General features: G+C 42.1%; 1 protein-coding gene across 1 annotated transcript in view; it reads left to right on the top strand.

The window, feature by feature from the left end:
• The window catches only part of CXXC4 (CXXC finger protein 4), a 33271-nt gene extending 10752 nt beyond the window's left edge, over positions 1 to 22519 (top strand). The window contains exon 2 of the mRNA XM_038754947.1: positions 18305 to 22519. Within this exon, the coding sequence (XP_038610875.1) occupies positions 18305 to 18349 (45 nt within the window). The 3' untranslated portion in view covers positions 18350 to 22519. The remainder of the gene's footprint in view (positions 1 to 18304) is intronic.
• Positions 22520 to 23633: the final 1114 nt, after the last annotated feature.

The following is a 23633-nucleotide window of genomic DNA, read 5'->3' as shown; positions in this document are numbered from 1 at the left end:
CTGTGTGCAGAGCCCTGTACTAAGTGCTTGGGAAGTACAAGTCGGCAACACATAGAGACAGTCCCCACCCAACAACAGGCTTACAGTCTAGAAGGGGGAGGACAGATAACAAAACAAAACAGGTAGACAGGTGTCAAAATCGCCAGAACAAACAGAATTAAAGCTATATGCACATCATTAACAAAATAAATAGAATAGTATGGAGGAGACAGGGTTAGAACCCACATCCTCTGAATGACCAAGCCCGTTCTCTTTCCACTAAGCTGTGCAGCTTCTCTGATTAGACTTGATTTGATTTGATTCTCTGCTTCAACTTGATTAGGTTGTACGTACCCCAGCACTCAGTACAATGCCTGGCAAATAGTAAGTACTTAACAAAGACCCTTTAAAAATATAATCCAAGCATCAATAAGCATTTCTTGAGATAGCCTTATGGCCAAAGTAGAAAAAAATCAATTATTTCAGGAGGTGGGCTTTCCATATATATGTTTAAACGTAGAGAAAGGAGACAGAAGGGGCCAGAAGAGTTCATAATAATAATAATAATAATGATGGTAATTGTTAAGTGCTTACAATGTGCAAAGCACTGTTCTAAGTGTTAGGAAGTTACAAGGTGAACAGGTTATCCCACGGGGGGCTCACAGTTTTAATCCCTATTTTATAGATGAGGTAACTGAGGCCCAGAGAAGTTATCCAAACCTAGCTCTGGGCATCTGAGCCAGATCAGGGCTGTGCAAAAATTCAAACTTTCTGCAAGTTGTTTATAAAAGGACACTAGTCATGTCTGCAGGGGGAAGTGTGAAAGTGTGTTTTAATGTATTTTTTTTTCTTTTTGTAGAATGTAATCTGGGGTCCAGTCTTCACTCTAAGCACCAACCCACCATTAGTGGAATCTTGACAATAGTGGCAAGATTCTGTAAAGAGCCCCCATATCCAGTGCACTCAAATCAGACCCTGCCCGTCCGGCACAGGGTGTATCAGGCTTTTTCCACATCTTTTCATCCTGCTGTCACCCTAGTGGATGGGTGGGTACCGACTGCCAGGGGTAAAACGGATAATAGGGCTCCATTTCTCTCAGTAGTTGGGATATGTTTATACTGACCAGGAGGCTTGCACAAATCTCCCATCTAACTAGCGTGGCAAAAATGTGTCGCCTTCACAGCCTCAGTGTATTACTTTTTATCCATGATGTGTTGAATTACTACAGAAAATTCACATTTGAGCAAATCCCCAGGGACCAGCCAAATCCATTCATCATTGGGAGAGTTCTTAATACAGAATATGCATTAAAAGGGGCAAAACCAATCCAACCACAAAGATGCTTTAATAGGTAAAATAAAATAACAAGTCATGCAAAAATCACTTAATTGCTCAGGATAAAGCAATCCATGGCCCCTGCTCTTGAGCACCCTAAAGTGGCACTGTCCTTTGGTAAAGGAGAAAGCCAGAGCCCTTCTCTCCTGAGTCCTGAGTGCATGACTAAAGCTTTCCTGGCATAAAAGAAAGCCCAATCTGTAAAAGACCTGGAACTCAGGTCTTGGCACCGGATGGAAAGTTGGGTTGCCATCTGGCCAGTAACATGGAAGAGAATGTGAAAAGAACCAGGCCCTTCCTGTAAATGAAGCCTTGGGAGGATGTGGGCATTTATGGAGTTCTTTTGAGTATTTTGCTTTGAATTTGCTTGCTATCCTGAAAAAAATGCAATGCTGTTTCAAATTATAATAGCAAAGCTCTTTGGTGAGAGTGGCAGGAGTAAGTGAGAGGCCTTCAACATTTGTTCCTTAAAATGATTAGTTTGCTGTAGTTTGCTCCAAGCCACGGTTGCGTTTACTGTAGTAGTTAATCTTCCCCTGCCAAGTGTCTAACAAGTCAGGAATCATTAGTGCCTTTAAGAAACGGGCAGATTCTCTGAACTATTTTCAGAATTTTCACCTGTGGAGGCTTTAGATCCGAAAATGATAATTAATTATTATTAATGATGTGTGTTAAACTCTAAATATGTCAAGCACTGTTCTAAGCACTCGGGGGGATACAAGTTAATCAGGTCTGCTATGGCCCTACTCCACATGGGGCTCGCAATCTAAGTAGGAGGGAGAACAGGTATTGAATCCCCATTTTACAAAAGAGACAGAAGCCCAGAGAAGTGAAATGACTTGTCCAAGGTCACAACAGTAGGCAAGTGGCAGTGCCGAATTGAACCCAGGTCCTCTGACTCCCATGGTCTTTCTGCTAAGCCACACCGCTTCCAAATGATGATGCAGTTAGAGGTCACCTTGCTGTAGGCCACTCCAGTCATTCAGAAATATCGGTGATTATTAATGCAACCTCAAGTGACTGAATTAGCAAAGCGGGCATTAAGGTTAAACCATGACCCTGGGGAGATGATGATTGTTGCATTGTAAAATGGGATGGTCAGTTCAAAGTTAAGTGATGACATAACGTTCTCCAGTCTAGGGGAAGTTTTGGTGTAGAGGACCAAAAATATCAGTGCAAATTGGAATGTTTTCACTTCATACGAGGAAGGATGCACAAGAGAATGTTTTTGAAGGTTAAAATAGGTGATTATTAATGCAACCTAGGTGACTGAATGAGCAAAGCGGGCATTACTATTAAACCATGACCCTGGGGAGATGATGATTGTTGCATTGTAAAATGGGATGGTCAGTTCGAAGTTAAGTGATGAGATAACATTCCCCAGTCTAGGGGAAGTTTTGGTGTAGAGTACCAAAAATATCAGTGCAAATTGGAATGTTTTCACTTCATACAAGGAAAGATGCACAAGAGAACGTTTTTGAAGGTTAAAATAGGAGTAAAGGCCTGAATATTTGAATCTGGGAAAAGTACATTCTTATCTTATCCTCTAGATGCTAAGCTTGCTGTGGGCAGAGAATGTGTCTGTTAGATTGTACTCTTTCAAGCACTTAGTACAGTGCTTTGCACAAAGTAAGCGTTCAGTAAATTCAATTGATTGATTACAGAGAATGCATATAATAATAATAATAACTTTGGTATTTGTTAAGCGCTTACTATGTGCAAAGCACTGTTCTAAGCACTGGGGAGGATAAAAGGTGATCAGGTTGTCCTGTGTGGGGCTCACAATCTTAATCCCCATTTTACAGATGAGGGAACTAAGGCACAGAGAAGTTAAGTGACTTGCCCAAAGTCACACAGCTGACAATTGATGGAGTGGGATTTGAACCCATAACCTCTGACTCCCAAGCCCGGGCTCTTTCCACTGAGCCATGCTGCTTTATCAGACTGGGTTTTCCTTTAGTAGGCTGGAGATTAATAAAAAATAATGTCAGTTGGGAATAAAGAGGAGCAAGATGGAGAACTTTGGTGAGATTTTGATAAGGGCCTAATTTGCTGAAATGGCACTGTTAAGGATGACTAACAAAAAGGCTGGTTTGAGGTGGGGAATAGTCTTGAATCGGCACATCATCTTAAAGAGTTTGGGTTGCAGTCCAACTCCCTGGGCATCTCTGCACAGGTTAAACATCGAGCCTGGGGGGGAGATTTCAAAGATCCAGCCTGTGTCCTATTGGTATTATTGATGCATGACTCATTAATTAGCGTAAATTAGGGGAAGTGATACTTCAGTACAGAACTACTGTTGCAATTCAGCCTGGTAGAGCTAAAAAGCATTAGGTTTGTTGGGAGTTTAACTGAGAAGCAAACAGTCCGAGTAGGTTTTATCAAACGAAGAACTAAATTTGGTTGAAGGAACCGCCATTTAGAAAGGGTCCTTGCAAAGTCTATCCTGCTCTTTGTCTGTTTCAGCAGTGCTCTCTGAGCAGCCATTCTTAGGGCCTAAAAAATTCATCTCTGAAAGGTATGTTATTCCAAAAGGTTCTTGGAAAGGGTGTTTTCCCTATGTGATTATCTGGAACTCCCTTCTTGACAGCTTATTACTGAGGACCCTGATGACTCAAAGACCCACTGGTCATTTCTCTACCAATCTGCCTGGACTCTGAGAATTTCCCTGAGGTTGGTCAGACAAGTAGGGAAAGCTGGGGATGGGTACCCTGAAATGCCTTCTGCCCTTGTGGTGGGTGTTCTGACTTCAAGGTTCCTGCTAGGACAGCTCTCCATGCATTAATGTCATTTACCCTGCATAGTTCCCACTCGTAATAGGCTGGTGCCAAAGCCAGGGTGACCCTGAGTGGACTGAGGTCAAAACTGGCCATTTACACAGAGAAATCATCCTCGATTAATCTGTCGGGTTGTTATTTTGATGAAACAGTTTACGTGCATGAAACAGTTATAATTCATCCTTTCCACATTCTGGGAAAAAAAAGAACAATATAGCCAAGTGAAAGTTGTTTCCTTGAGACTGTGGATCTCCTGTTGAACAGAGTAGTAATAATAGTAGTAGTAGTAGTAGTAACAGTATTTATTATCTGCCCACTGAGGGTAGCGCAATGCACTAGGTGCTTAGGAAGTAAAATGAAGAGTGGTGCTATGTAAAAAGATTTTGAAAAAGAATGGTAAAATAAACAAATTGAGTACACATGGATGCATGAATGCTAAAGAGTTGACCGAATGGATGATAAGGTTTAGAATGCTGGGAATTCAGTCAGGAAAAGCTTGTTGGAGGTGGCGTGATCTTAGGAGGGCTTTCAATGTAGGCAGAGTTGAGGGCTGTCTCATGGAAGACAGAGGGTGGTTCCAAGACAGCGAAATAGCATGAGTGCGGGGACGGAAATGGGATAGCTGAGAGCAAGGTAGGTGAAAGATTGGCTTGGGAGGAATGGAGACAGTGAGTGGAGGAACAGCAGTAGGTAAGATGGGACAAGATGGTGGCAAGCCTTGAAGCCGATTGGGAGGAGTTTCTCTGTGGTGCAGAGAGACTGGGAAATCCAGGGGAGAATCTTGAGGAGAGGAAACGTGAACTGAGCCGTGTTTCAGGAAGATGATCGGAGAGGGAACTGGCTGGAGGCCAGGGGACTGGAGAGGAGGCTAATAGAATAGTTTAGCCATGGTGAGACCGCAGCTTGTACCAGGGTGGGAGCAGTTTAGATGGAGAGGAGAGGGAGATAGGAGAGCTGTTGTGCAGAAAACAGCAGCAAGATTTGGTGGTAGACTGAATGTGAGTTGAATTATAGTGATATGTTGAGGATAACACCAAGGTTGTTGGCTTCATGCATAAGGTGGTTAGTGGTGTTGTCAACCTAGATGAGAAAGGTAGGGAATAAGAGTGGGCTTAGCGGGTTAGATAATAATAGTAATAACAATAATGGCAACTTTGGTATCTGTTAAGCGCTTACCATGCATCCAGCACTGAATGAAGAGTTATGTTTTAGGCACGTTGAGTTTGAGTTACTGGCAGGGGATTCAAGTGGAGATGTCCTGATGGGAAGAGGAGATGCAGGATTGCAGGTCAGAGCTAAAGGATGGATTTGGACATCCTCTGCATAGAAGAGGTAACTCGGGCTACGTGATTAGATCAGCTTCCCAAAAGAGTGAATGTTACACAAGAAGAGTAAAGAGAGGACACAGAACAGATTTGGGTGATACCCACAGTAAGAGGATGAGAGGTGAACGAAGAGCCAGTGAACAAAATGGAGAAGGAGTGGTCAGAAAGGTAAGAGGAAAACCAGGTTAGTGCCGTGTCAGCAAAAGCAAGTTCCGATATGGTTTTGAGAAGGAAGGACTGATCTACGGTGTCAGAAGCAGCGAAGGGATTGAGGAGGATCAGATTGAAAGCTGGGATTCAAAATCCAATTCAGTTGAGTAGCAGAATCTAAGTTGCTGTAACAGTTTCTCCCACACATGGGTTGCATGGAGATATTTATGTTGCCTCCACAAGAGGATTTCAGCTAGTCATAGTAGTAATATTACCCGTATTTATTCAGGCCCCACTGTGGTCAGAGCTCTGTACTAAATCCTGGGAAGGAATATATCAGTAAGAGTTAGACACAGTCCCAGACCCCTGAAAGGTTCACAATATGAGATAAACCAGAAGATAAGCCAGAAAGATGCACTAATGAACACAAAAAAGCATAAAGGATAAGGACAATGATAAATATGAAAATATGAATGAAAAAGATCAGTAGGGTACTATGAGTAGAGGAGCCAAATTTTGGACCCTTCGTGGCTTACGGCTGCAGCCGCAGTTGCTGCCACAACATCACGAGGTTCTACATCTTGGGAAGGCCTCACCCTGCCACTGCTCTGTCCTTCCCTGCCCTGCTGGCCTAGAGCAGGCTGGGAGTGGATTTCCAGGATGCCATCAAAATCGGGGGGGTGGGACAGGGTGGTGGAGGAAAATCCCGGGGGATGGAGTCCGGTGGTCTGGAGGTTAGGGAGAGGCCAAGGCCTTGTGCTGCCACTGCTTCTCTCCTTCCTGTCCTGCTGGCGAAATAATGCTTCTACAATGTCCAGGGCCAAAGTATCAAGGATGCCCCAGGAAATCTGGACACTTGTGAAATAATCAAAGTTATGTTTACTTTTAAGGTGCTAATTATTTGGAATTGGTTTTATGTGGAATTTGAATCGAAAAGCGTCTGTTTTATATCCTCATTGGCCTGCTTAAGCGTTTTCTCTTTTTCCTTTTGCTGGGTGGTGTTGCTTCCTTCTTTCCATAAAAGAGGAGGGCTATTCCCAGGGTGCTCAAAGACTTGGCAAAAATTAAAAAAAAAAAAAAAAACCTTTCCCCAGACTCCCAAATGACCTCTTAGCATGGGTCTAAAATGCTAGCTGGCTATTTGTCATTAGGTGATTAACTCAGTCCTCATCCAGAGCAATTGATGCATTCAGCAGCAAATACTAAAATGACTTTGAGAAGACAAAGTTATTTACAGACAAATAAAGCATGGAGACAAAAGAAAATGTAAATATGTCACCACCCTTGTCAGTGTGATATAGATTTTTTTGACCTACTTTTGATTTTTTTTCTCCTGATCTGTCTTTGACAAACACTATTGCAAAGTCCTCTGCATAGTGGTTATTCTCCATACTGGATTGCTGGTAAATATACCTATCGTAGTAAGATTTTTCACAAGGAAAAAGTTTTACAGAGCAGGGTGTTTTCTTACTTTTATATTCCTTTCCCATCTAGCCTCCAAATGAAAATCACTGGTGCATGTGTACCTTAAGTGCACAAAGCTAAGAACTTTCAGTACTTATCCTTCAGTTTTGCATATCTGCAAGATGATTTGCTAATTTGATATGATTTTAGCTGGTATGCTGTACATATGTTTTCAATAAATTGAAGCAGAAGATAAATAGGATAAAGAGAAAAGGTAACTTAAGGGCCAAGAGTTGCAATTTTCCAGGGATAAGCAATTAAATGTTTTTCTCTGGCAACTGCCTCTACTTTTTTCCTCGGAGGAATTTGAGAAATGTAGAAGCTCTAACATCTCCATCCCCCTACCTGCCTTATTTGCCTTTCCCAGTAGTCCATGTTGCATTAACTTGGCTTGACTGGGCTCAGTCTCTCCTTACACAGTGAAGATGCAGAAACCATTGGTGCGTGTGTATGTGTCTGTTTGCGGGTATGTGAAGGAGACAGCTGAGCTTCCGTCCCGGGCCGTATGATCAGTGATCACACTAGATCGTAAGCTCATTGAGAACAGGGGTCATGTCCAGTAATTCTGTTGTCCTCTCCCAAGCACTTAGTACTCTGTTCACCATAGACGTTCAATAAATTATTTTGATTGCTGAAGCCAAAGACCCAGACAATATGATGTCTGCGCTGGTGGGGACAGAGGAGCAGCAGTGGCTGAGATTAAAGGGGCTGGGACCTAGAAAAGCGGGTCTCACCTCCTAAGCAACTCAGCGTACAATCTCCTACGACAACCAAGGCACCAAATTGTGGAAGTTTGTTTATTATCAAATGTTAAGTGAAAGAGAGTTCTAAAAGCCTTTTTAGTTCTTAATTTGATTTTGGAGATTTTTTAAATAAGGGGTTTTATGTGAAAACAACGATCAAATGAATGAGGCTAGTCTATGTGGCTTATGTGTCGTACTTAGGAGGCAAATGAAAATTATTTAAAAAAATAATTAAAACTAGTGAACAGTGGGAAGGGGCAAGAAATTGATTCAGGTGTTCCAAGAGATGTAATTTAGAAAGTTGTAATGTATTCTTGTATATTTCTATCTTCTTAAACTAGACACTGGCTTTAGCTAACAGTACAAGATAGCTTGGGGAATTTTACTTTAAATGCAGGTTAAAAGATGTGTTGGAAAAAAACTGTCTACAATTATATTTGCAGTTAGGTGAAAACAAAACATTCTGAAGTATTTTGTTTTTTGGTTTTTGCATATTCCTGCCAGCATTTCCTTGAAATGGTGATGCAGCAAGCATCTCTAAGAACTTCTATTACTAGGATTATCCTCAACATGACACTGAGGACATTTTAAATCAGTCTAGGCTTCTAGCTATAATGTAGATTTAAAAAAAAAAACTGACTTGAAAGTAAAAAAGGCTAAAGATTCTAAATAAATTTGTTTAAAAATCTTATTTCCTTGCTAGGAATTGTACCAAACCTCCCTTGATTTCAACAAACATAGGACGGCCCATTGTAAATTATTGTTTGTGTCTGCACAGGGATAGTGTGTAGGGGTTTGCTTTCTTAAGAGCGTTTTCCAGGAGAAAAATTCCCTTTTTATCTTCCATCTGCATCGGTTAATCCTAGCCTTTAGCGATCGGCCTAGGGTTTTCAGGAATTGGGCCGGGCAGTCTTGTTTCTGGAGTCCCAGAGCACTAGTCCTGTCTCAGGATCTGCCCCAGGATCTGACTCAAATCAGCATGCTTCTCTGATTGTTAGTTTCGATTTCTGGCTTTGTCAGACCCAATTTTCATCCCTCCACCCACACTGCCCTCTTAGAAGACAACAAGGTAGTTTCCTTGATCCATGGAGGGTGTTGAGGTTGAGGGGAGCTGCACAGGGATGCCAGAAGCCTGGAACACAGGTGGATTCTAAGCCATTCAGAAAGCAGTAATGAAGACACACTTGCCTAGCAAAGCCACTTAGTCTGCACAGTTATGCATCGAAGGAGCAGATTTTCTGCTCTAGGAAGCTCAAAAGATACATCTCTGACTATTTTCTTTCTGAGCTACTTAAAACAACAACCTTTCGAGGTACAGCTGTACAACCCCATCCCTCCCCCTGCCCACCGGGGGTTTATAATAATAATGATGATGATGGTATTTGTTAAGCGCTTACTATGTGCAAAGCACTGTTCTAAGCTCTGGGGAAGTTACAAGGTGATCAGGTTGTCCCACGTGGGACTCATAGTCTTAATCCCCATTTTGCAGATGAAGTAACTTAGGCACAGAGAAGTTAAGTGAGTTGTCCAAAGTCACACAACTGACAGTTGGCAGAGCTGGGATTTGAACCCATAACCTCCGACTCCAAAGCCCGGGCTCTTTCCACTGAGCCACGCTGCTTTTCTGCAACCTGAACTTGTCCCCCTTCCCTTCAACCCAGCTCCATTTCTCTCCATTCTTTATTGTCTTAACTTAGTTATTTTTTCTATAGTTGCCTCTTCTGCCACCTCAGGTACCCGGGTCTCTTCTGTTTCTGGTGGGCTCTATCTTTGGGGCCAAAAACTTGGAGAGCCGGGGTCAGGCCGGGGCAGGACGAGGGGAGAGCAACAGATGTATAGGAGGAGACATCTTCATCTCATCCCAACCCAGTCTAGTTCCAGCCACCTATTTCTTTGCAGACCTGGAGTGTGGTGGCCGCCAGACACAAGAGGACTCGGGGAAAGGGGTGGCCAGGCCAGCAAAAGCAGTGCCACCAGCCAGGCTCATTGCAGTTGGAAATGTAGAAAAAATAAAAGTTACAAGACTGGATTTAGAAAAGAGGAGAGTTGGTATGCTAAAGGTGAGGGGGGCGAGTTTGAGGTGTAGAAAGGATGCTCAGCAAAGCTGTGGGAATAGGGGAGATTAGGCAACGGGAGCGGAGATAGTCATTTTACTGCTGAATTTGCAGAAGCAGAGACCTGAATTTCTGGTATGTCAAGAGGAAGTATTTTCTGCCAGGCTGGCAAGGGCTACACCAACTTAGGTTTATGCTGTTGAGTCCAGTCAAGTTGAAGTCTAACCAAAACATGCGTCATTATCATTATGAAGCAGCGTGGCTCAGTGGAATGAGCACAGGCTTGGGAGTCAGAAGTCATGGGTTCTAATCCCGCCTCTGCCACTTGTCAGTTGTGTGACTTTGGGCAAGTCACTTAACTTCTCTGGGCCTCAGTTCCCTCACCTGTAAATTGGAGATGAAGGCTGTGAGCCCCATGTGGGATGACCTGATGACCTTGTATCTCCCCCAGCGCTTAGAACAGTGCTTGGCACATAGTAAGCGCTTAACAAATACCAGTATTATTATTATTATCATTATTACAATAATAATTGTCATATTAAGCACTTACTATGAGCCAAGCACTATGCTAAGCACGAGGGTAAATTCAAGCAGGTTGGACCAGTCCCAGACCCACATGGGGCTCACAGTCTAAGGGGGAGGGTGAACAAATATTTAATCTCCATTTTACAGATGAGGAAACCAAGGCCCAGGGAAGTTAAATGATTTTTCCCAGGTCACATTTACCTCTATTTAAAAGGAATGTTAAAGTCCTTTCTATCTGACAGTAGATTTACCCAAGACAAATTCAGCTGTTGAATTCTTTGTTTTGAGAACGAATGCTATCCCAAATTGTATATCAATTATATTATTATTTTATTTCAGTAAATATAGTTCACATCAATGATCTGGAGTACTTTGTAATATATCGATGATTATCCCTTCCAGACTGTGAGCCCGTTGTTGGGTAGGGACCATCTCTATATGTTGCCAACTTGTACTGCCCAAGCGCTTAGTACAGTGCTCTTCACACAGTAAGCGCTCAATAAATATGATTGAATGAATGAATCCCTCAAATAAATGCCTATTTAAAAATGAAGAAGTTTTAATAATGAGAGGTAGCAATAGTTTAGGTAAAATCTTGAATATAAAATGCAATCAAAGTTCAGTTTTGATGAGAATTATCAATTTTCAGAGGGCAATTATAAAAGTTGTCAAGGTTTGGATGTATGTGATTGGCTCTAATTTTCTTTACATCGGAGGATAGGAATCCATGGCTTGCAAGGTAATATGGCTCTTCATGGAATCATATGGGTATTGAGCATAGGTGCCCGCTTGCTGACTCGGCACCGAGAAGGCAACACCATCGATCAATCAATCAGTTGTATTTTTTGAGCATTTACCATGTGCAGAGCCCTGTAGTAAGTGCCTGGGAGAGTACAATGTAGCAGAATTGGTGGAGACAGTCCCTGCTCACAATGAGCATATAGTTCATAAGGGGAGACAAACATTAATACAAATAAATACATTTTGGTATAATAATAATAATAATAATAATGGCATTTATTAAGTGCTTACTATGTGCAAAGCACTGTTCTAAGCACTGGGGAGGTTACGAGGTGATCAGGTTGCCCCATGGGGGGCTCACAGTCTTAATCCCCATTTTACAGTTGAGGTAACTGAGGCCCAGAGAAGTTAAGTGACTTGCCCAAAGTCACACAGCTGACAATTGGCGGAGCTAGGATTTGAACCCATGGCCTCTGACTCCAAAGCCTGGGCTCTTTCCACTGAGCCACACTGCTTCTCTGGTATGTACATAAGGGCTGTGGGGCTGACACCATCCACAGCAGGAAGCTATGCAACAAGCTGCAGAGGAAGTAGGTGGGCCACCTCACCCCTTTGAGCCAAAAAGTGGTTAAGGGTGCCAAGGTGGTGACTCCACTGGGCCATAGGGTGAGCTCAAGCTGCTCCCAACCTCCCTCCGCCCCCAGCTTAGTCTGTCTCTCCATCCTTAGCAAGCAGTACTAGTGTCATTGAGGCAGGCCTGCTAAGCCAGGCAAGGAAGGAAAAGCTCAGCCCCCATGCAGGCCCAGCCATGCTGCACCCGGGAAGGGAAGTGGTGAGGCTGAGAACAAACTCATTCCCTGTGGCGGGTGCCGTGAGCACGCATCGCAGATTCCCCGAGTGCCAGATCCCGTAGCCGTTAGGCAGAGGAGGAGTAGGAGGAAAACAACCAGATGGAAGTTCCCTCGCCCCTCTGTTGTCTCCTGCTGGAGCTGATGAGGAGATTTTCCCCCATTCAGTCTCAGAGTAAACTGCGCCGGGCTGAGCAGGCCCAGGGCCAGCCCTCCTTCCCTGCTGGCTTCAGCTAGCTGTGGGCAAGAAAAAGGGCTGGTCCACAGCCTCCCAAACCCTCCCTCCCTTCCCACTCTTCTTTCCTATCCTTCTTCCTGTTCTCTTCCTCTCTTTTCCCTCTCCTTTTTACCACTTTCTCTTCTTCCTTTCTTTCATCAATCAATGGTATTTATTGAGCACTAACTGTACTTGAGTACTTGAGAGAGTACAGTACGACAGAGTGGGTAGATACGTTCCCTGCCCACAATGAGCTTAGAGTCTAGAAGGTAGACAGAAATTAATGTAAATAAATCATGTATAACATAATTCATAGATATGTACATAAGGGCTCTGGGGCAAATATCAAATTCCTTAAGGTCACAGATCCAGGTGCATAGATGATTCAGAAGGGAGAGCAAGCTGGGGAAAAGAAGGCTTAATCGGAGAAGGCAATGATCCTCTTCCTGTCCTTTCTCCTTGTTCCTCCTCTTGCTCTTCGTCCTTTTGTCTCTTCCACCCACCTCCATTTCTCCTGCCCACTTCTTTCCCATCCCTGCTGGCAGCAGCAGCTGCTGCTCTGGAACAGACACATGGTGCAGTGATGTCATCACATTAAATCGCATGTGATGTCACAAGAGGGCCATAAATTGTATGGCTCTTTGTACACCAACTGTTCAAAGCTTCATTTGGTTTGGTTTTTCTGCCCCAGAATGTTGCCAACCTCTGCTCTACAAAAAGAGATAGGTGTACAATATCCAGCCACATACTCTCATTCTGTATTTTTATAATTAGTACAAATACTACTTTTTAGTATGTCTTCAGCGGACTTTTTTTATCTGGACATATAACAAGAGGAACTGTTTTACTTTGTGTATGTATCTGTTTACATGTATCTACTCTGCACTTAGATCTGTGACCTTTGGGCATTTAATATTTTTCCCATTCAACCTCACAACATTTATGTACATGTGTACAAATTCTATATTTTAAATGCTTTATTAATACCGATGGTTGTCTCCCCCTCTAGACTATAAGCTCGTTGTGGACAGGGAACAAGCCTACCGACTACGTTGTATCATAGTCTCTGAAGCACTTAGTTCAGTGCTCCGCACAAAGGAAGTGCTTGATAAATACCAATGGTGATGATGATATGCAGCCCATCAGTATTTTGAAAATAAGATACCAACACAAATTGCAACCTACATGCTGTTTGGCCTAAAAAAAAAAAGGGGAAGTTGAGACTGTTGCTTCCCCCTATGAAAAATTGATTTTGTAATCTGTCTTCCCCACCAAATTGTAAACTCCTTGAGGGCAGGAATCATTCCTGTTGTACTCTCCCAAGTGCCAAGTACAGTTCTGTGTATGGAGTAAGCCCTCAATAAATTCCACTGATGGTCTAAAACTTTAATTCTTAAACTCTTGCCCATTTATTGGATAAACTTAGGCAACCTTTGCTTGTTTTCAAAAAGAGGCATGCCAACCTACCTACATCTAATTCTTTCAATGTACAAATGAGAGTAATATGTCTTTGGTCTTAAGATGTCCTTTTTCCACCGAGAAGCAGATTAAGGCTCAGAGGTCATTTCACATCAGATGTGTCATTTTCCAGAAGGCAGGTTTTGCAACCTCCCTTGTGGGAATAAGGCTGCTGTTTGTCGGTATCTGCACCTACATAGTGGTGAAGCTGCGTTAAACGATGCCCATCAGCTTCAATCTCATTCCTCTCCTCCCCTCTCCCTCCACTTCCAGAGATCCTGGCTTTCCTGTCACTCAGGATAATGATTCCCCGCAAGCATAACCAACATCCACAAACTTGCTGTAATCTCATCAAGAGTTTGATTCCCCAGCTGGGACTCCTGAATTTAGACCAACAGAATGTAGCTGGGCAGTGCGCTTAATGCTGCAGTGTTGGTGTGCTGAGCCCATGAATGACTGGAAAGAACCGTCCTTGGATGACGCGAACCTTGTCTGTTATGATGGTGAAAATAGAGCACTTACTCCCACAAACTGGGCCTAACCTTACTTGAAGAATTTAATTCAATTCACTATATCATCCCTGAAAATAAATTCGGGTCCATTTGGCTCAGGCCAAAAAGAAATCATAGTGGGGCTAAATGAGATGCTGGCTAAAAGTCTAATGAGACATTTCATTAAGTTGCCAATCAATCAGTAGTACTTATTGGACATCTTCAAGGTGGAGAGCACTCTACTGAGCGCCTGGAGAGTACACTAGAGTTATAAAGAACTTGCAGTCTAGCCGGGGAGATAAACACAATCAATCAATCAGTCAATCGTATTTATTGAGCACTTACTGTGTGCAGAGCACTGTACTAAGCGCTTGGAAAGTACAAGTTGACAAAATAATTTTCAGGTAGATGAAGAAAGTAAAATGGATCCAAAGATGAGTAAGTGCTTATATAATAATAATAATAATAAAGATGGCATTTGTTAAGCACTTACTATGTGCGAAGCACTGTTCTAAGCATTGGGGGGATACAAGGTGATCAGGTTGTCCCACAAAGGGCTCAAAGTCTTCATCCCCCTTTTCCACATGAGGTAACTGAGGCTCAGAGAAGTTAAGTGACTTGCCCAAAGTCACACATCTGACAAATGGCAGAGGCGGAAGTAGAACCCATGATGTCCGGCTCCCAAGCCCGTGCTCTTTCCACTGAGTCACGCTAATATGTACAGAAATGCTCTCACTTTGTGCGAGAGTGTAAATGCATGGTTAGCCCAGGAGTGCTGATATGGTTGGGAGATTGTGACTAGGAAGAAGAAAAACGAATTAGGAGGGTCTCGTGGGAGGAGATGTGATTTCAGGTGGGCTTTGAAGATGGGGAGAGCTGTGGTCTGGAAGATCTGAAGAGAGAGGTGGTTCCAGTTGGGAGAAGGGTCTGAACAAGGTCTCCGAGGCAGGTGAGATGACAACAAGGCACCATGAGTAGGTTAGCTTGAGAGGAATGAACAGTGTGAGATGGGTCGTAGTTAGAAAAAGAGAGCTGATTGAAGGTTGGGTCATCAGCGGTCAGGCGATTTTTGCTTGATGTGGAGAGGCATGAGTAACCATTTAAGGTTTTTGAGTACTGAGAAGTGAATTGCTTTTCCTGGAAATTTCCCAGTGGTTTGGTTTTCATGGGTTCCCTTAATTTAATGGTTTGAAAGCAGACTGGCTAGGAAGCTAATGGATTGTTATCGGTAAAGGTGAGCAAGGATAATGCAAAATGTGGGGAGCAAATAGAGCTTTTTTTTTGAAACGGGGTGTGAGATGGAATAATGATTCTCTAAGACTATTTGCAAGGCTGATAATAAACCATTAGCACTTGAATTGAATAATTAGATGCCAAAATAATGGCTTCTCTCTAGTGCAGTAATTTTGTAGGTTACCTGTGCCTAAAGTGTTGGGGCAAACAGTTCTTGGTTTTAGCCCTTGGGAGCACAGAAACACAACAGGAGCTTTGCCCTTCAAAAATATTATTCTATATGTTTAAAGGTCTGATTGACCTTTTAATCAGACAACACCTTCACTTCCAGCAAGTATGACAACTTGTAACAAAGTAACTCAGCTTCATGCTGCAAGGAAGTAAATAAAGGCCTACTCAAATCAATCCTGTTTTCCAGAAGTATCATAGTCAAAGTTTTATTGTATTTTTAACAAAGAAAATATAAGTGTAATAATTCTCGAGACAAATTGGTCTAGGTCTGAAATATGGTTTTAGCCTCTTTTATAAATTATAAATCTCTACATCTCATATGTCAATAGCTGTCATCTTGCAAATTGTTCTGTCCTGTTTGGGTGGCTTACTACACAATTAGTTCTCAGTCTGTCTGGAAGGAAGGTTACTTTTGTGTAGTACTGATACCTGTAAATCCCCAAACCATGTACAGATAAATATGCCCTTCCACCCACCCAGAGGATGACGATTGCTGGAGGGGAATGCAGTGAGTATCTTTTTGGCAAGTTAGAAGGCAGAGAAAAATGCTATAATTCAAATTGTGTTTATACCATAAGCAAAACTTTAATAATTGTAAGCTAATTGTAAAGCTTAGAGAAGCAGTGTGGCTCACTGGAAAGAGTACGGGCTTTGGAGTCTGAGGTCATGGGTTCAAATGCTGCCTCCGACACTTGTCAGCTGTATAACTTTGGACAAGTCATTTTAGCTTCTCTGTGCCTCAGTTCCCTCATCTGTAAAATGGGGATTAAGACTGTGAGCCCCACGTGGGGCAACCTAATCACCTTGTATCCCCCCCAGCACTTAGAACAGTGCTTTGCACATAGTAAGCACTTAACAAATACCATCATTATTATTATTAATATTATTAATGTCAGACTATGACATTCATGAAGAGGTGGAATGATGCAGAAAAAAAGTGACACTGACCGTTATGGGTTGGCAATGTGTCTGCCAACTCTGTTGTAGTGCATTTTTCCACGTGGTTAGTTCAGTGCTCTACGCACAGTAAGCCCTCAGTAAATACCATTGATCATGATCATTTCATTCTCTGGCACTACCCAGGGCTTGGATGCCATTAGTTAGATCTACTTTGAGGTTCCTTACCCATATTCAATGGGGAAATCTGACATTGAAAATCATGTTAAGTCCTGAGTGAGCACCGTATTTTGGCAGAAAAAAATCAGTTTCACAGCAGAGACAATGTGACTGTCCTTTTTCCTCCAATGAGGACTTTTTAAAACTGGCTTTTCAAGAACACATAAAGGGACTGGAATGTTTAGGCATCTTATTCTTGAATTAAGATACCTTTTTGGGGGCTGTTTAGTTAATCCTGGAGCTGACAGTAGGGTCTGGGACAGGCTCATGGTGTAACAGCAATGTGTGACTTTGTGCCTTCTGGAGTGGGAGGAACTAATCTTTCCCCCAGTGCAGTTTAGTAACACATACCCAACCCCCAACTACCCAGACTGCTCCCATAGCATTGTTCACTTAAACTCCCCACTTACTGCAGTCTTAGAGCAGCTCCATCCCCTTATTCTGGTCCCCTCTCTCTCCCCTACCCCTTCCTCCAGACAAAGAGGGATCCTCCAGAAAATATTTATCAGCCTTCCTGAAAAGGGCTTGGATAGGAAGGTAACACTGTGTTCCACATTGTTGAATAGTTTTAGGGTGTGCTGCTTTCCAGTGAGGTGTGTGTGTGTTTTTGTATGCGTATACACACATATGCACACACACACACCATAGGATGCTTCTGTTTACTAGTACGATTAGTTCCTGTTTTGCACTGCCTATAACAGATCCAGTAATTGCCCAACAAAAGTGCTAATAATAAATCATATAATGATATTGGTGGATATCATATCCCTTTAAAAAAAGGGCTCCCCCGGGAGGAAGAACTAACAACACTGGATTCTGGAAACATCATTACCTCAGTGAATTGGGTATATTTTGCATCTGATCAGGGGAAATAAGGCTTGGAATGATAAGGGAAAAAAGTTTTATTATCAACAGTCATATGAATGCATTTTATTGAACCACGCTTCGATTTTTTGGTATCTCGGTTCTGCCTTCTTTAACTTAATTTCTATGATTTTTCAAGTGTTAACCCTTTAAGCCAAGAGAGGGTGATTTCCTGCCTGGACTACAATAGACGTGGGTATGGCATGCTCGCTGATGTCACAATGTCTCAGGTTCAAAGAAGCGACCATTACAACAGGCTGAGATAGAAGGCTGGAGCAACTCCAATATATCTCACCCTAGTGGGATTTCTTTATTGTTCCCATAGTAAGACAATCCTTGCCCGTAATAACCTTAAAACACCTCAAGAGATGGGCAAGTCCTGCGCCGCTCTGCTTCTCCTTGCCCTTCCATTTGGACTTTCAGAATTCCCGAGGGAAGACAGCTGAACCTACTTCGCTTTCACATCCCTGTCCAAACATTTTTTAATGTCCATTTTCCAGTGCATATGTGATTGTTTTTAAACTCCCATTCACCTATCCAGGCTTATCTCATCTGATAAGGCTAGAGAATGCCGCCATTTGAATTTTTGTCATAAAATGGCCTTTTCGCTTTCCATTGCATGTTGAAATACGTGAGTCACCATGCTGAAGCTCATTAACTCAAAATATGGCTGAAGTCTAAAGGGAAAGAAATCTAATGTCTCATTGCCATAGAAAGAAAGCTTAACTTGTTTTCTTGCTTTTTTTTTTGTAGAGAACACCTGTTCCCAGCGCTGAAGCCTTCCGATGGTTCTTTTAAGCAGTAGAGTATCTTATTTCCAAGGCAGTCGGAAGTGAATGGCAAATTAAAGTCTTGTTTTAAGAAACTGCTTAGTCATCTACTGAAGAAAATACTCAGATACTATTTTCATTTTGTGTATAGGAGTTTCCTCAAAAACGAAACATAAAATCTGGGAGCCTGGGGAAGTGGCCAGTCTATTTACCTTCAGTACACTCACTCTTTCTTGGATGTAATTTAGCTATCCTAGTGAAGTTGTTGTCTATTTTTAAAGTGGCTGTAAAAAAATTAAGTTTGGGTAAACTCCTGCTGTAAAATCATGTATCTTCGCAAAGTAACATATCTATACTTCATTTTCAAATATATGTGTTTCAGTACTGTAAACTGTACAGATAGCAGCTTGTATTTTGTGTGTTTAGACACAAGGAGACAATCAGGTCTGAGCATCTAGGGAGATTAACAGTTTATACACAACAGTGCAGTTCTGCCAGTTTAATCAGGAGCAATAAATTCTAGCTTTAAATATTTTTTTTCCAGGTGTTCAGTGGCAACAGCAGCACTGTGTGCCCCACATCCTTCCGTAGAGACTTGATGCCAGGTTTTACAAGATTAAAAGATTATGACGCATCTAGCAATTACCTTGGGTGGTAGTGCTGTAAGAGGGAAAGACATTATAAAAGTTTCAATTAGTCTTTTTGAGCACTATACTAGAGTAGCAGTTATGCACTTGCATTGCTTACAAAAGAGCTGTTATTGAAGGTTATGCCTCCAAAGTACTTGCCTTTGACTGCACTGTTAAGGTGGAGTTCTTGCAGTGGGACATGCAGAATCAGTCTGGTACAATATGTTTTTTTAGGAGAGTGGAGTACCATATCTTAGGAAAGAACTCCACAGCTGATGATATTGGCCTTCCCATCTGGGGCAGTGCTATAGACCTTTTCAAGCAGGAAAAAAGAAAATTTTATCAAACAGTTCCGATTGTCTTCACTTCACCTCAGTGGTGAGGTTTGGGACGGTTCCGTCTTTTAGGGTCCGCTAGCCCGGGTGCATCTCGATTAAGTGTGTCCATTATCTCCCTCACGTCTTTGTCAGTCCATTCAGCCTCAGTGAAATGCCCCACCCTCATGTCTTTCTGGTCCCAACAACCCCTCACCCTCTCACTCCAGGGAACAGCCGTGGGCCCCAAGCAGAGCCTGCTCCAGCTCAACTGGCAGAGACATTTTGTAAGCGGCTGAAGTGACTGACACTCCCTCGAAACTTACCAGGTCGCCCCACTACGGTCGGGCCTCAATCTACCAGTCACGAAGGAGACAGCCAGGTCATCGAGCTAGGCACCTGGGTAAAGAAAACAAGCTCAATGCACGTTCCCGGCTTCTCTGTGTAGGGGGACGATCACCCCTAGGATTGGGTCATCACTGAAGCGGCCAGGTCATTGGAACCCCTCTGCCTGTCATTTGCTTTTTTTCAATCCATAGAGCTGCCTTCACCACCTGGAAACATGTTTCGAAACTGGGAGAGCGTCCACTCCTAAGGAGAGAATTAGAAGAATTTGGAGTCAGCAGAGTTGATCCGGGGAGCAGGAGAGAGGCACAGGAGGCATACATGCCGGGGGATGGTTTTTGTTAGTGTTTAACTGTCAGTTTGGATTGGAATGAAAATGATTGGGAGGTCCAAGGGAGAAGAATCAGGCCTCGGTGAGGGGTAGGGGAGCCAATGGTATGATGGGGCATTGAAGCTTTAAGATGCCAATGTAGAAACCATTCACAGTGTTCACCTCTCACAGGCCATGATACACGCCTATGCTTCAGTGAGGAGATGGCCCCTTTCGAATTACCGTACCGTGCACCGGACCACTCCGTTTTTAGAAGAGACAGTGAAACAATACACAGAAACGAAACAGAGCTTAGCATTAATTGATTTGGTTCATTTTAGATTACTCTGGTTAGAACCTCTGTTTTACAGTGTGGGACCAATGGGAGCCGTGGAAGTTCGTTGTTACCAAAAATGCTCATCAATTAAAACTGAGTGAAGCGTTTTTGCACAGCTGGCTGGTAAGCTTGCCGGGCATTTTGGAAAATTGTGATAGCTCTTACAGAAGTAAAACAAAATTCAGTTCAGGCTACATTAGGTGTACAATGCCTTTCAAAGATATTCCTAGCAATGTACTCACTGTCTAAAATACCCTAATGTTGCATGTCTTGATGTGGGGTTTTTTTGTTTGTTTGTTTTAAGGAACTGATGGAATTTGTATATTGTAAATGTGATGTTTTACATGTCAATTCAAAACTATTAGAGAAAAAGAAGCCTGTTGATTATTAAAATGAACATAGGTAAACTTTATTTGATTCCTGCATTATTTGATTCTGGATATTGTTCCTTTATGTCATAAGATTTTTATGTTTGGTAAACAATATTTATGTAATGTACGTGTATAGAGCATTCTGGTTAGTGATGTTTGAAGAAAAGATACCCCTTTTCTGACCTCCCTCCATTTCTCTCCTGTACATCACATATAAATGTTTGAAAAAGCAAATCATTAAAATGCTGAGTTTTAATGACTAAAGTATTGATTTTCTCACAGCCCCTGGTTAGTTTTCATTTACAAAGTACAAAAGCAAATGCAGGCGTAGAGTTTGATGTCTTCTAGGTGGGAACAATAAAAACTCCCTAAAATGAATTGCAAATAAAACCCCCACACAGAACAACTTTTAAACGTCCGGTGACACCTGATTAAGGAGCAATGCTGGCAGGAGACTTGTTTCCAAACACACCCACATCCACCTAACTCAGTGCCATCTTCCCGGATGAGAGGGGAGGTTAGACTCCCAGCGTGCCTTGCAGATTTTCTTGATCTGGCTCAAGGGGAAAATCACAATGAGTAGTGAGCACACTGTTTTCTCTTTCCCAGGACCCAGCCTGGATATTCGCCACTGATGGATGCCAAAACCATTACATCTATCCTGTGGTAACTGTGCCTCCCGCTGAACCACTTCCAGACCTCACTTCCTCTTGCTCTAGTCCACAGCCTCCAGCATCCCTCGGGCAGAGCAATACCATCTATCGGTGTTGGTCCCACATGGGAGGAGGTTGACACTTCCCCTCGTTGAGCGGATAAGGAAGGTTGACTCTCCTGCTCTTACATGGGAGGAGGAAAGCACTTCCCCTACTTGAAAGGATACAGAAGGTTGACTCCTCTGCTCTTACACACTCCTCCCCCTGCATTTGGGAAGAGGAAAGGGCAGAATATGAATTCATAATGTTCTAATGATGGTATTTGCTAAGTGCTTACTCTGTGCCAAGCACTGCTCTAAGCATCGGGGAAGATAGATATAAGATCATCAAATCAGACCACAGTCTTATCAGTCACCCTGTCACACATGGGGCTCATAGACCAAGAGGGAGGAAGAACAGGTAATTTATCCCCATTTCACAAATGAGAAAACTGAGGCACCGAGAAATTCAGTGACTTGCCCAAGGTTGCATAGCAGGACAGTGATGAAGCTGGGACTAGAACCCAGGACCCCAAATCCCGTGCTCTTCCCATTAGGCTGCAAGACCGTCTCTAAGAGAAAAAAACACTCCCTTCCGTTATGAATCCCTACCATGTAAGTCACACAGTCAATGCTAAAGCGTATAAAATCTTTATACTAGCTCTATCTGTAATCAAAAAGAGGAAAAAAAGAAGGCAGTTAAATGAACACACCATTCAGGGTCGTATACAGTCAGCAAAGCCGTAGTCGGTCTTTGATCATAGTTAGATGCATAGTGATATCAAGCAGTTGGTTCTCATGTAACCGCTAAATGTTTCAGATTTTGTTTTCATTAGGTTTGGCAGTCTCACACTGAGATCTACTTATTCCTAGTTAATAAAAGACAGCTACTAAGTTAGGAAGGATTCCATTTTCACAACTGTAGGGAAGTTGGAGATTTTTCAGAAACATGGGCCACAAAAATGTACTCCTTTCACAATCTTCTCCTATTTCTGAAATGTGCAGTTATCTATTACATTTTCTAATAGATATTTGTGTAAGGTGTATGTATGCTTGTGCAATTATGAAAAAACAGTTTTGGAAAACAGTGTATTTATTTAAAATATCACTTATGGGGCATGTACCAAACTGTAAAAAAAAAAGAAAAAAAAACACAGTCAATTTGCCCAGTAAAGTTGTTTTTGTGAAATATCCGTGTTGTTGAATAAAGGATTTTAGTATTCAAAATATCTCTAGTTTTCCATGGGCAGATTTTCGTTGGTGGGCTTTAAGTAATGAAAAGATTATCCCTGAAAACTAATCTTCTTCAGGAGCAAGAAGGTCATAATTCAGCATTGATTCTTCCTTAGCTGGATGACTCCTTCATACAACATTTTGGTAAAAATGTGTGTGCGGAGGTTTTTTTTCTTTCTCAGTCCATATATGAAAAATCTTTTGTGTATGTCTAGAACGTTGGATGTGACAGCAGAAAATAACGTTTCCTTTATTGAATCCCAGTGTTGTGCTTGTCATTGAGCTCATCGAAAATTGCAGAAATAGAGGTCAAATTGAAAATCAGCAACCTAAAAGAAAAAATATATATATTCACAGGAAGACCAGGGAAAAGCCCATTAACTCATTTGCAGGGAAGCATTGAGAGTGTCTGTGTTGTGGAGGGAAATTAATGATGTAGGTGCAAGAAACCTTTCTATGGATAAAAGCACAAAACTGAAATTTTATCCGTGGTCACCACATACTCACACACACTCACACAAAAATACAACAGTACTGAGATTAAATTATTTGTCATTTCATTATTTTTGCTGTTTTATTATTGGCATATCTTGGACTATGAATGTTGCTTATTATATGGTGGTAGAAAAACTGACCCTAATTTTACTGCTTCTCAGTACCAGCTTCTGATTTTTCATTGCCTCATAAACACTAAAATTTTTTTAAAAAGAGACTTTGCACCAAGTAATCCATAGTAAAGTTGCAAAAATCGGAACATCCAATATTTTAAAATAGTCTTGAGTGTAGAATGTAATGATCACATGCTAATGACTTTTTACATTTTTCACAGATTGATTTGTTTTATGGGCTTAATAAAATAGCCATTGCACCTAAAAAGGATTGTGAACAGTTCAGAAATAAATCAATCAGTTATATTTATTGGGTGCTTACTATGTGCAGACACTGTATGGAGCTTTTGGGAGCATACAATGTAACTATATAATAGAGTTGGTAGACACGTTCCCTGCCCACAGTGAGCTTACAGTCTTGAAGGGGAGACAGAGGTTAATACAAATGGATTAATTACAGACATGTACATAAGT

Source organism: Tachyglossus aculeatus, chromosome 12 (assembly GCF_015852505.1).
Source record: "Tachyglossus aculeatus isolate mTacAcu1 chromosome 12, mTacAcu1.pri, whole genome shotgun sequence".
NCBI classification, from domain to species: Eukaryota; Metazoa; Chordata; class Mammalia; order Monotremata; family Tachyglossidae; genus Tachyglossus; species Tachyglossus aculeatus.
The sequence above is the reverse complement of the archived record's forward strand: the minus strand, read 5'-3'. Positions and strand labels throughout refer to the sequence as shown.